General features: G+C 43.7%; 1 protein-coding gene across 4 annotated transcripts in view; it reads left to right on the forward strand.

Moving 5' to 3' along the window:
- The window catches only part of LOC137345341 (alpha-1,6-mannosylglycoprotein 6-beta-N-acetylglucosaminyltransferase A-like), a 172,819-nt gene that overhangs the window by 120,852 nt on the left and 38,102 nt on the right, over window positions 1–13,865 (forward strand). For 2 of the 4 annotated variants that reach the window (XM_068008841.1, XM_068008837.1), the window contains exon 16: window positions 7,668–7,825. The exons of the other annotated variants lie outside the window; for them this stretch is intronic. In XM_068008841.1, coding sequence (XP_067864942.1) covers window positions 7,668–7,825 — 158 coding nt within the window. The remainder of the gene's footprint in view (window positions 1–7,667; window positions 7,826–13,865) is intronic. 4 annotated transcript variants of the gene reach the window in all.

The following is a 13,865-nucleotide window of genomic DNA, read 5'->3' on the forward strand; positions in this document are numbered from 1 at the left end:
ACCTTCCAAACCCGCGACCTCTACCAACTAGAAGGACAAGAGCAGCAAATGCATGGGAACACCACCACCTGCAAGTTCCTGTCTTAGTCACACACCATCCTGACTTGGAACTATATCGCCGTTCCTTCACTGTCGCTGGATCAAAATCCTGGAACTCCCTTCCTAACAGCACTGTGGGTGTACCTACCCCACATGGACTGCAGCGGTTCAAGGAGGCAGCTTACCACCACCTTAAGGGCAATTAGGGATGGGCAATAAATGCTGGCCTGGCCAGCGATGCCCACATCCCATGAATGAATAAAAAAAACAGCCTGCCATCCTGAGAATGACCCGTTTGTTCCTCCTCTCTGCTTTCTGTCTGTTAAACGATTCTCAATTTATAGCAGTATATTACCCCTAATCCTATGTGCTCTAATTTTATTTACTAATCTCCTGTGTGGGACATTATCAAAAGCCTTCTGAAAATCAAAATACACCACATCCACTGGTTCTCCTTTATCTATGCTACAATATCCTCAAAAAACTCCACCAGGTTTGACAACATGATTCTCCTTTCATAAATCCATGTTGACTCTGCCTGATCATATCATTATTTTCCAAGTGTCCACTTATCCCGTCCTTTATCATCGTTTCTAACATTTTCTCTGCTACTGACTTCAAACTAAAAGGTCTGTAGTTTCAGTTTTTTCTCTCGCTCCCTTCTTAAATAGTGGGGTTACATTTACTACTTTCCAGTTTTGCAGGAACGTTTCCAGAATCTAAAGAATTTTGAAAGATAATCACCAATGCATCCACTATCTCTATAGCCATCTCCAGTGGCGCAGTGGTTAGCACCGCAGCCTCACAGCTCCAGCGACCCGGGTTCAATTCTGGGTACTGCCTGTGTGGAGTTTGCAAGTTCTCCCTGTGTCTGCGTGGGTTTCCTCCGGGTGCTCCGGTTTCCTCCCACATGCCAAAGACTTGCAGGTTGATAGGTAAATTGGCCATTATAAATTGCCCCTAGTATAGGTAGGTGATAGGGACAGGTGGGGATGTGGTAGGAATATGGAATTAGTGTAGGATTAGTATAAATGGGTGGTTGATGGTCGGCACAGACTCGGTGGGCTGAAGGGCCTGTTTCAGCGCTGTATCACTAAACTAAACTAAACTAAAAATACTCTGGGATGAAGCTCATCTGGTCCAGGGGATTTATTAACTTTCAATCCAATTAATTTTTCGAGTACTATCTCTTTATTGATACTAATTTCTCTTAGTTCCCTCATTTTCAGAAGTTCCTTGGTTCCCAAGTATTTCTGGAAAATTTTCTGTATCCTCCTCCATGAAGACACAAAGTAATTGATTTGTCTCTCTGCCATTTCCCCATTTTCCAACACAAATTCTCCTGTCTCTGCCTGTAATGCACCCACATTTGTCCTTGCTAATCTTTTCCTTTTCACATACCTAAAGAAGCTTTTACAGTCCGCCTTTATGTTTATAGCTAGCTTGCATTCAAATTCTCTCTCTCCTTTCTTTATCAGTTTCTTGGTCCTCCTTTGCTGAATTCTAAATTGCTCCCAGTCCTCGGGCTTACCACTATTTCTGGTGATCTTATCAGCCACTTTCTTTGATCTAATGCAATCTTTAACTTCTATTGTTAGCCACGGTTGATTCACCTTTCCTGTCGTGATGACTGGATAACAATTCAAATACCTAGAATAACCTATCTATATTATCTTATTAGAATTTGCAATCAGATTTGATTGAACAAATTGTGGATCCATGTTCTGCATCTTCAATTACTGGACTTGTTACAAACTCGACTAGTTCAAGAGTACAGCATTGCTCTGTCTGAGGTGGTTTCTTTTCATTGGCCATGAATTTGTGTTAATCCCTTTTTTCCTGCACTTTGCATTCTTTTCATTCTTAACCTCCTTCACATCTGCATTGGGCTTATTATCATATTTGTTCTTGTCTACATTACTGAAGGTCCAATTGAAATTCATACTCTTTTAGTTGAAACACTCTCCTTCACTTTCTATAATAAAAGCAAATTACTGCGGATGCTGGAAATCTGAAATAAAAACAAGAAATGCTGGAAATACTCAGCAGGTCTGGCAGCATCTGTGGAGAGAGAAGCAGAGTTAACGTTTCAGGTCAGTGACCCTTCTTCACTTTCTATTTGGTCGCTAACCTCACTAATTCCTGTTTAACTTATTTTGATTTAAATATTTTTAAATCTATCTGTTCCAATCATGTTTAAATTTTAAACATTTTAAATCATCTTCATAGAATCATTGAAATTCGCAGCCTAGAAGGAGGCCATTTGGCAAATCATGTCTCTGCCAGTCAAAAAAGTGCTACCCAGCCTAATCTCACTTTCCGGCGCTTGGTCCATATCCTTGTAGGTTACAGCACTTCAAGTGTGTATCAAGTACTTCTAAAATAGAATTAGGGTTTCTGCCTCGACACCCTTTCAGGCAGTGAGTTCCAGACCCCCACCACCCTCTGGGTGAAAGAAATTCTGCTCAACCCCCCTCTAATCCTTCAACCAATTATTTCAAATCTATGTCTGCTGGTTAGTAACCTCCCTGGTAAGGGAAATATGTCCTTCCCATCCACTCTATAGGCTCCTCATAATTGTATACTACTCAAGAAAATCTCCCCTTGGCCTTTTTCTGGAAAACAACCCCAGCCTATAAATCTTACCTCATAGCTAAAATTATCCAGTCCTGGCAACATACTCATAAATCTCCTGTGCACCCTGTCTGGTGCGATCACATCCTTCCTGTAATGTGGTGACCAGAACTGGATGCAGTAATCTGGCTGTGGCCTAACTCGTGATTTATACAGTGTTATGGCCAGGTGAGGAGAGTGGGTCACAGGCTCCCCTCTTGCCACTTCTCTTATTTGACTGCAATAGGGTTTATTCCTTTTGAAACCATGGTTGTGCTTACCTCCTCTGTGAGTCTTTTACCTTTAATGTGATCGTGAAAGAACCAATCGAACAGGTTTTCTTGAGCTTAAAAAGGAAAGAGGTGAGTTTATTGTACTTAACAATCTAAACCCGATCTAAAAAATAATACGCCACACATTCACGCACACGTTCACACTAAAATCACACACGCACACAAGTAGATTATAGAGTGAAAAGTAGATTTTGTAGTGGATTAGAGTCCAGAATAAATGGAAATTAAATACACAGTCTGTGAGGTTGGATAATTCGGTGGTCTTCCGGCTGAAGTTGTATTCTTGAAGTCTTTGACTGGTTCAAGTGCACTTTGTGGTTAGCCTGCTTGGCTCAGAGCTTTCTTGGAGGCAGACTTGTTAGGTGGCTCTCTTCTCCTGGTCTCTACCTGTAGCAGTCTGTAGACTTGGAGGGTCCACAGTCACAGACGGTTTTCAAACTTGTGTTATCTGGAGAGAGAGAGAGAGGGAGGGAGGCACACAGCCTTTCTCCTGCTGCACAGTCTGAGTCACTGGCTTGACTGTCTTTGTTCAAGGAAACTCCCAGCTTTCCCAGAGATGGACAGATGGTCGCATGACTGCCCAGTATATTATCTGGAACCTTCTAATGAGATTCAGGGTTTGGCATTGGCTCACAGATGCCAATATTTACACTTGCAAGGGTTTGCTCTTTCAAAGTGCAAGTGTTAGGATTGCCTTGGATGCTGTGCTAATGAATCAATCTTAGGTAATTCAATCATTTAGAGCAAGCCATTGTTCTGGGTCCATGGTCCTCAGACCTCTGTCACCTATTGGGCCTTGGAATGTGAAAAGGTGTTTCAGATGCAAATTGCGATGGCCATCTTGGCTGGCAGTTTTTTTTTAAGTTAACTGTAGGATTTTTCCCATTAAAAGTTTAATGTAAGTTTCCAACCGATGAATTAATATTCCTTATTTGGCATATCATTTTTCTTGACAACAGTTCCAGCATAACCTCCCTGCTCTTATAATCTATGCCATGGCTATTTAAGGAAAATATCCCATATGCCTTCGTAATCACCTTATCTACCTGCTATCTTCAGGGATCTGTGGGCATGCACTCCAAGGTCCCTCTGTTCCTCTACATATGCTCAATAACCGATCATTTATTGTGTATTCCCTTGCTTTGTTTGCCCTCCCCAAATGCATTACCTCATACTTCTTAGGGTTAGATTCCATTTGCCACTTTTCTACCAGTGCATTGATATCTTCCTGCAGTGTACAACTTTCTTCCTCACTATCAACCACAAGGCCAATTTTTGTATCATCTGCAAACTTCTTAATCATGCTGCCTACATTTAAGTTTTAAATCATTGATATGTACCACAAAATTCAAGGGATCTAGTTCTGAGCCCTGTGGAACCTCACTGGAAACATCTTTAAAGTCACAAAACACCAGTCAACCATTACCCTTTGCTTCCTGCCACTGAACCACATTTGGATCTAATTGCCACTTTCCCATGGATCGCATGGGCTCTCACTTTTCTACCAGTCTGCTATGTAGAATCATAGAATGATTACAGCACAGAAGGTGGCCATTTGGCCCATCATGCCCATGCTGGCTCTGCAAGCGCAGCTCACCTAGTCCCACTCCCCTTCCTTTTCCCCGTAGCCTTGCAAGTGTTTTCTCTTCAGATAATTATCAAATTCTCTTTTGAAGGCCTCGATTGAAGCTGCCTCCACCACAACCTCAGGCAGTGCAGTCCAGATCCTAACCACTTGCTGCGTAAAACAAGTTTTACCTCAAGTCACTGTTGCTTCTTTTGCCAATCACCTTAAATCAGTGTCCTCTGGTTCTCAACCCTTCTGCCAATGGGAACAGTTTTTCCCAACCTATTCTGTCCATACGCCTCATGATTTTGAACACCTCTATCGAATCTCCTCTTAATCTCTTCTCTCGGGAGAACAGTCCCAGCTTCTCCAATCTATCCACTTAACTAAAGTTCCTCATCCCTGGAACCATTCTTGTGAATCTTTTCTGCACCCTCTCCAATGCCTTCACATCCTTCCTGAAGTGTGGTGCCTGGAATTGGACACAATACTCCAGTTGAGGCCAAACCAGTGTTTAATAAAGGTTCATCATAATTTCCTTGCTTTAGTATGCTATGCCCCTATTTATAAAGCTCAGGATCCCGTATGCTTTATTAACTACTTTTTCAACTTCCCCTGCCACCTTCAATGGTTTGTGCACGTATACCCCCAGGTCCTTCTGCTCCTGCACCCCTTTTAGAATAGTATCCTTTAGTTTATATTGTCTCTTCTCGTTCTTTCCAAAATGAATCATTTCACATTTCTCTGCATTAAATTTTGTCTGCCACGCGTCCACCCATTCCACCGGCCTGTCTATGTCCTCTTGAAGTTTGTCACTATCGTCCTCACAGTTCACAATACTTCCAAGTTTGTGTCATCTGCAAATTTTGAAATTGTGCCCTCCACACCCAAGTCTAGGTCATGAATATAGACCCAAGAAAAGCAGTGATTCTGTCACCGACCCCTGAGAAACCCCACTATATACCTTCCTCCTGGCTGAAAAACAACCATTAAGCACTACGCTCTGTATCCTGTCACTCAACCAATTTCACATCCATGCTGCCATTGTCCCTTTATTCCATGGGCTTTAATTTTGTTAAAATGTGCAACTTTGTTAAAAACCTTACTAAAATCCATGTAGACTACATCCAGCATGCTACCCTCGTTGATCCTCCTAGTTAATGCCTTAAAAAATTCAATCGTTAGTCAGCCGCGATCTTCCATTAACAAATCATGCTGACTGTCATTGCTTAATCCATGCTAAAGGCCGGCTTGGGTCTGCAAACGAAACCCAACCCGAGTCCTTCCATTTTTTCCTGCGCCCGACCCAACCCGACCATCAGTTAACCTACCTTCCGTTTTTCACTTTGTTGCTGATCTGCACAAGCATAAAATAACTGTAACAAAACTCGTCCAAAAAATTACATTAATATTGGAGCCACATACCTGAGGTTGTGATAGTGTGTCTGGCCCTAGCCAGAATGCTGGACCCAGAAGTGTGACCCAACTCGACAGGTCGTCGGGTCGCGTCGGGTTCGAGTCAGGTAGCCGTCCTTTAATCTGTGCCGTGCTAAATGACGATTAACACAGTCCCTCAGAATTTTTTCCAATAATTTGCCCTCCATCGAGGTTAGGCTGACTACCCTGGAAATATTCAGGGATGGATTTCATGCAGGAGGCGGGACTTCTGGCGCTGGGCCAAAAAGGATCCCCACCTTTGCATTTTTTCTGACCCCCCCCCGGAGTGATCCTTCAGTCTTTTGGGGTCAAAGTTTAAGGAGGTGGGATCCCAGTCCCTTTAAACACTTAATAGGGACGGGGATCTCACCCCCAAGAGCTGCCGGACAATCACAGGGCCGGCATCTCAACAGTATTGGCAGCACCACCGGGAGCGGTGGCCACTGCCGGTACTGCAGAGGCCTCAGACCCAGGCCCAGCGATGGAACACTGGACCTGACATAGATGAGGTGGGGTCGCCGGGGCCAGTCCGAAAAGCCTCGCGAGGGGGATGGGCGTTCAGTCCAGGGGAGGGGTGAGTCCTGGGGGGGTACAGTGGTTCCTGGTGGCGGTCCTCCATGGACTATGAATGGCCCACGAAGGAGGGATGCCCCCCCCCCGCAAGTCCACAGGGAGGGGACCTCACTTTCTAAGGCGTTCCCCCACTGCTGGTAAGATCCCAGCGGCAGCGGGCAGAGGCCCTTAATTGGTCATCAATAGACCATTTAAGGGCCCCAATTATCCTCTGGGTGGAAGGCTGATGTCGGTCTATCCAGCCCCTGGGAAGATCGGGTCTGGCAATCCTAGCATCGGGTTCCATGGTAGCCGTTGCGTCTCCGATATTCCGCCCCCTGACCACCCCCCCACCACCATGGAACCCGCTTCAGGCTGGGAATAAAATCCAGCCCTCAGTCTCTACCTTGCTCTCTTTCTAAACAACAGTACAACAGTAGCAGTCCTCCAGTTCTCCATCACCGTGCCTGTACCCATAGAGGATTGGAAAATAATGGTCAGAGCCTCCATTATTTCCTACCTTGCTTCTCGGAGCAGCCTGGATACATTTCTTCCAGACCCCGCAGTTTACTTGCAAAGATGCTGAACCCATTAATATTTCCTCTCTGTCATATAGGCCCCCATCTGCCAAGAATGAGGCATGTTAATTTCACCACATGGTCATTAAATTTCAAATTGTGGCTGGGAAGAACACCTATATCCCTTTGCACTTTGGAATTCTGCAGTTATTCCCCGTTTAAGAAATATTCTGCTTTTTTATTCTTCCTGCCCAAGTGAACAATTTCACATTTTCCCACATTATACTCCATCTGCCAGATTGTTGCCCACTCACTCAACCTATCTATATCGGTCTGCAACTTCCTTATGTCCTATATCCATGTAAGATCATAAACGAGTTCTATTGTTACAACCCACCTCCCCGCCACCCCCAATAAATGCTATTGCATATTTAGATATTGGGCAGTATGGGCTGGCTGCTGAACATAAGATAGTCCAAAACACTTACAAGAATGGGCAACTGCTGTAGCCAAGAGAATGTCTCCGGCAGACCCAAAATTGGAACACATCCCACCATCATATCTCCGGTTCTGGATGCTCACCTTACTGCACTTAGTGAATGAGAGTGCTCAGAATCTGATCTTGTAAATTTAATGAATTTACTGCAGGATTTCTGCCGCCAAAGAGAAATATGGCCACCGCTGACTGCACTTAAAGTTAAAATGGCCAAACCCTCCCAGTCATGTGTTGAAGCCTGCCAAAGAGAACAACTAATATGTGAGTCTGCCTTCTTCTACCATCTCAACAAAGAGACTGAGCTTAAGAGGTAAGAGTTCTGCTGTAGTTTTAATATTGTCACCACAACCCTTTAATTATAGAGGAACTATTACCTTCAGCTCTTATTTGGAGAACAAAATTTTTTGCGCATATAGATGGCTTAATAGAAAGCAACTTTTGTTGAGTTATCTTATGAGTTAAATTCTATATAAGACAGACAGGTAAATGTGATAAACTTACAATACCATGCATTGACAAATGACAAGGATTTAAGTAACTGGGAAAATCTTTAGTTATGGACACTTTTTTTCACAAAGAGGCTGATATAGCAGTCACATGAATGATGTCATGAAGTAATAGTTGTCTGCATTACAGACTATCATTGAGCATATGGCAACTACTGGCATCTGAAGTGAAAAATTCAATTGTACAGGCCATAAGCACAGTTGGATCATCTCTTGTAATTGTTTCCACTGCTGCTACGGAGACATTTGGGTTCCAACTCTGATACGTTAATTTCTGGCTTCACTCACTTAAGTAATGGTTACAATCAACCACAAGGGATGGATTCTGAGACCACGTAGATACTCATTACTGAGACAGATTGTTCAAGCTCATGAGGAAATGACCACCAGTAGTGACATCTGCAGAGTAGCCCCCTAATACTCATAGCTTCAAATATGTGACTTTACATAACCCTGTACAAGTTACAGTAGGCATTGCTTCTGAAAGTAATGAGCTCATAGCAACTCCAATAAAAGACATGATGGGCACTGATGCAGATGCATGTGCATTTGATGCCATGCAGCTTGATAACTGGTTATGCAGTTACTGTTCGATACTACTCCTCCAATTACCAGTAAGACACATTCACAAATAGCACAGAGAACATTATAAAAGCATCAAACACACTAAACTCCTTGTCAGGCAAGCCCTCCACATACCAAGACTGAGGCACCCATTATTTCACCACATGAACATTAAAACTTAAAACTGCAAACCCCTGACTGGAAAGACATATTTGTATAGTAACGAGCAGTGTTAGAACAATAGGGACCCAGTCGTTGCTTCCCCAATACACAGAAGAAGTGGTCAAACCAGTTTTAATCACATGACTAGCTGGCTGGAATTTTTAAATTTGAACTTCCAACAAAGGATTTGAACTGAGACAAAGCGTGTGCTCATGGAGTAACGATCTCTCCTGGAACTGAAGCAAGAAGACCTCTCTGTTGCCTGCTTCCATCTCCTTCCCATGGAACTGAATCTTGTGAAAACATGTGAAACTCAAAAAGAAAAATGTGAACAAGGTTTTAAGAAGAATACTGGGCCCCAATGAAAAGCATTGAGTAAGCTCGAAGCACCCTAACAAGATATTGTCTAAACCCCTCTCTACTATATTTTCTTTTCTTTTCTGTTCCTATCTGCATGTGTGTATCGCGTGTGTATGCTAGCCTGGGCACATCGTATATCCATAGGTGTGAACCATATTAGAGTTTAAGTTTTAAGTTTCAATAAAATTTCATCTTCTTTAAACCTCAGAATTGGTTTGTGTGAATTAGTTTCTTTGTCTTATAATTGGAAAACTGTGAACAAGGATTCACGAAAAGGGAGCTCAAAGCACAGTGTGTTTACAATGAAGCCCTGTTAGAATAAGACCAAGTGAAGAAAGTAACAGATGTCTTGACACATTGCTCACCTGGTCGTAACAGAAATTGGGGGCTCATCCAGGATTGTTACCCACAGACAAACGAGTTAAATTGGAAGTGGGAAGCCAAATTGTTCCCAAGCAAAAAGAGCAAAATATCAATACAGGTTTTCTTGTGGTTGTGTATGATTGAATACTAATATGTCTGCAACTGAAACTAGCAGCTCCCCAAGCCAGGGTGAAGTAATTTGGGATAAATTAAAAGCACTGTCTATGGAAGAGTTGAGGAGAATGGCTGAGCAGTGTAGAATCACTGTATGTGGCAAGGCTAGGAACTCTAAACTCTTAAAGCTAGTGGTCAACCATTTTTCCCTTGAATCCGAAGAAGCAGAAGCAGTGTTAGAAGCAGACACAGACAGGGTACTGCTAGCAAAGATACAATTGGAACAAAGGAAACTTGAATTAGATGACAGGTAACGAGAAAGAGAGAGCCTTCCAAAGGGAATGTGAAGATAATGAAAGACAGGAGAAGGAACGAGAGAGGAGAGAGAGTGAAAAAGAATATTCCGGAAGGAGTGTGAAGAAAGAGTTACGGTGGCTTGAGTTAGCTAGGGGACGACAGAGTAACCCCAGTGAAAGCATGGCCAAAATGGAGGAACATAATTCAGGACTGGGTACAAGATTGCTAAAACTCGCTCAATTTATTCCAAAATTCAATGAGGAAGATGTGAAAGCATTTTTCATGTCCTTCGAGAAACTGGCAAGGCAGCTAAAATGGCCAGCTGAGACCTGGTCTCTTTTACTGCAAAGCAAACTAACTGGAAAAGCCCATGAGGTTTAGTCCTTGTTGCCAGATGAGAGTTCATCAAATTATGAACTGACCAAAAACACTATCCTCGGGGCATATGAATTAGTACCCAAAACCTACCGCCAAAAGTTTAGAATCCTCAAAAAGCAAGCCAATCAAACTTATCTTGCATTTGAAAGAAGCAAGTAGCTGGCTTTTGACCAGTGGCTGAGGGTTTTAAAAATACAGCTCAGCTACAAGACTCTCAGAAAAGTAATCCTGTTAGAGGAATTTTAAAAACTCTCTCCTGTTGTCAGTAAAAACCCATGTAGAGGAGCAGCGGGTTCAGGGAACCCGGCAAGCAGCCATTCTGGCTGATGAATTTGCTTTAATATATAAGTCGGTTTCGCAGGGGAGAACCTTTCCTGAACACCCCCACAAATCCAAAAAGGACAAAGGGTGGGAAGGTGATACCCGCCCAGGTAGTCCTGGAAGAAAAAGGAAAGCAGGAGACACGGAGTACTCCTCCAACCAAAAAGGAAGGTGCTGTGAGCAAGAGTGAGACCCGGAGACCTGTGTGCTTCCATTGTAATAAAGCAGGGCATTTAAAAGCTGACTGCTGGAAACTAGAGAGAAAACTGGTAGGGTTAATCAGGGCACACCCGCTCAGTGCAGACAGGACCCTGATGGAAAATGCAGAACAAGCTGTGGCTTTAACTGCAGTAAGAGTGCAACCCAGGAAGCTTACTACAGCCAGTGCAGGAAAAGTTAATAGGATTCCTGAAGGTTATCAGGGTTTGAAGGAAGAGTAAATCCATGTCCCTCTAGTGGGGCAAGCAAGCCCATAGTAATTCTCAGGGACACAAAGGCTGACTAGCTCCCTGCTACTGGAAAAAGGCCTGACCTTTCCCCCAGAGAGTGCAGTGAACACCAGAATGGTGGTGAATGGTATTGGAGGGTAGTGTATGCCTGTACCTGTACACCGGGTGCACCTGGAGTGCGACCTAGTTTCGGGACAGGTGACTATAAGGATTGTCCGTAGTTTGCCTATGGACAGGGTTGACCTGCTCCTAGGTAATGATCTGGCAGGGGTGAAGGTGATAGTGCCCCCCGCAGTAGTGAAAGAAAGACCGCAGGAGGGCAGAGAGACAGGGCAGTGTCAGAAGACTGTTTCCTGCAGTTTCCCTGAATGTGTAGGGGTCAAGCCATAATCAAACCAGCTCCCCAGAGGAGACTGCATTGGTACTGCAGGCAGATGACCATGAGGTCTGCCAGTCCGAGACTTTCTTTGGAAAGTTAGGAGACCCAGGGAATGAATTAAATGGATTTTCCCTAGCTAAGGCTCAGCGAGCTGACCCAGTATTGCGAGAGCACAGGCTGCCCAATCTGGAAGTGAAGCAGAGGGAGACCCTGACTGCTACTTTTTAAAGAATGAGGTACTAATGAGGAAATGGAGTTCTCCTCACAGACCTGAGGGCAAGGAGTGGACAGTGGTTCACTAGTTAGTGGTGCCACAGAGGTACCGGGGAGAAATATTAAGAAGGGCCACAAGACTACAGTGGCTGTACATGCCGGTACACGAAGGACCAAAGTCCGCATAAAACAGCAGTTTGACTGGCCAAAATTCCACAAAGATGTGGTGGAGTACTGCAGAAGTTGCCACATCTGCCAGGTTGAGGGGAAACCCCAACCTACAGTGAAACCTGCACTCCTAAGTCCTGTAACGATGTTAGGAGGACCCTCCAGCAGAGGGCTGGTGAACTGTAAGGGAGCCCCCACTGAGAACAAAAGGGGAAAGGCAGACACATAGCTGGCAAAAGTTTAGAAAGAAAAGGGAAAAATGTGACCAAGTGGGTAGGCTAAAGGAAGTCCGGGAAGAATCCCAGATGAAAACTCCTACTGTCTGGTCAACCAACCCTGAAAAATGTGAAAAGTTAGACCCAACATCCTTCTATGTGAATGCAGACTGTAGAAGCACCCCCACCAGAGTTGCTAACAGCATTTACTGGAATCTGCAAAGACGAAGAGAGACATCTAGGGGGCAGAGAAACCGTGAGGTGATGCCTCATCTAGTCGAAGTGTCACAGGAGAATGCAGTTAAGTCTGGAAAAGTACCTGCAGGTAGGAGTGTCCCAAAGAACAATGGGGAAAATAACAAAGACTCCTCCCAACAGTCAGAGGAGAAAGGAACCACCCATCCCCTGAGCCAAAAGTCTTTGCATGACTCAGAGTTCAGGATAGACCCGCCCTCTACTCACCCTCCTGAGAAAAAAAATGGGGAAATTCAAGCAGCCCTGGCACCCAGAACAGACCATTTTTAATGAGCTTTAAGATTGGTAAATGAATGAGAAAAATGCATAGTTTTCTTATATTTCTCTCAAACTCTGTAATGAAATGCGTTGTTTTTCTTCAAATCGTATTTCATTCCCCTGGGTGTGAGGGGTCAGGTAAACTCCGCCCCCCCCCCCCCCCCCATTCAGCCGCACCCCACCAAGACTGAGGCACCCATTATTTTGCCACATGAACATTAAAACTTAAAATTGCAAGCCCCTGACTGGAAAGATATTTTTGTATAGTAACTAGCAGTGTTGGAACAAAAGGGACCCAGTCGTTACTTCCCCAATACACAGAAGAAGTGGTCAAACCAGTTTTAATCACATGACTAGCTGGCTGGAGTTTTTGAATTTGAACTCCAACAAAGGATTTGAACTGAGACAAAGCTGTGTGCTCATGGAGTAAAGATCTCTCCTGAAACTGAAGCAAAAAGACCTCTCTCCTGCCTGCTTCCATCTCCTTCCCACGGAATTGAATCTTGTGAAAACACGTGAAACTCAAAAAGAGAAACGTTTCCTACGTGAACAAGATTTTAAGAAGACTACTGGGCCCCAACGAATAACAAAACTACTTACAAAAGGACTACAGTGAGCTCAAAGCACCCTAACTAGATATTGTCTCAAACCCCCCTCTACTATGTTTTCTTCTCTTTTCTGTTCCTATCTGCATGTGTGTATCGCGTCTGCATGCTAGCATGGGCAAGTTGTATATCTGTAGGTGTGAACCGTATTAGAGTTTAAGTTTTAAGTTTCAATAAAATTTCATCTTTCTTCTGTAACCGTCAGAAAGCCTGTGTGAATTAGTTTCTTTGTCTTATAATTGGAAAACTGTGAACAAGGATTCACAAAAAGTGGAGTTCAAAACACAGGGTGTTTAAAATGAAACCCTGTTAGAATAAGACCAGGTGAAGATAGTAACAGACCCCTGGACACATTGTCTACCTGGTTGTGACTTCCTGCTCACCAAAATATAATTGGAATTTCTGTAGATAAGCTTGCAGGATTTTTCCGAGAGAGGTTTCATATAATACTGGGTCTGGCACTATGAATTTTTAAACAGGAAATAATGTGCAGCTGCAGTTCTCGAAGGTTGCACTCAGACACAAGTACTCCACTAGATGTAAGTTTGGAGAATAGAACAATCATCTCTGCTCGCTGAAGTTCTCTGTGGTCGTAATCTGCCACCTCAAAGGCAGAAATGTAATCACTGAGCCAAGGTTCACTCAATTTTTTCTCCCTATTGAAGCAAAACTTTGTTCTTTAACAGAAGTGACTGGACCTGTAAATTTTCTCCTCATTTATGTTCTCGTCCACCCATCAATAG

Source organism: Heterodontus francisci, chromosome 2 (genome assembly GCF_036365525.1).
Source record: "Heterodontus francisci isolate sHetFra1 chromosome 2, sHetFra1.hap1, whole genome shotgun sequence".
In the NCBI taxonomy this organism is placed as follows: Eukaryota; Metazoa; Chordata; class Chondrichthyes; order Heterodontiformes; family Heterodontidae; genus Heterodontus; species Heterodontus francisci.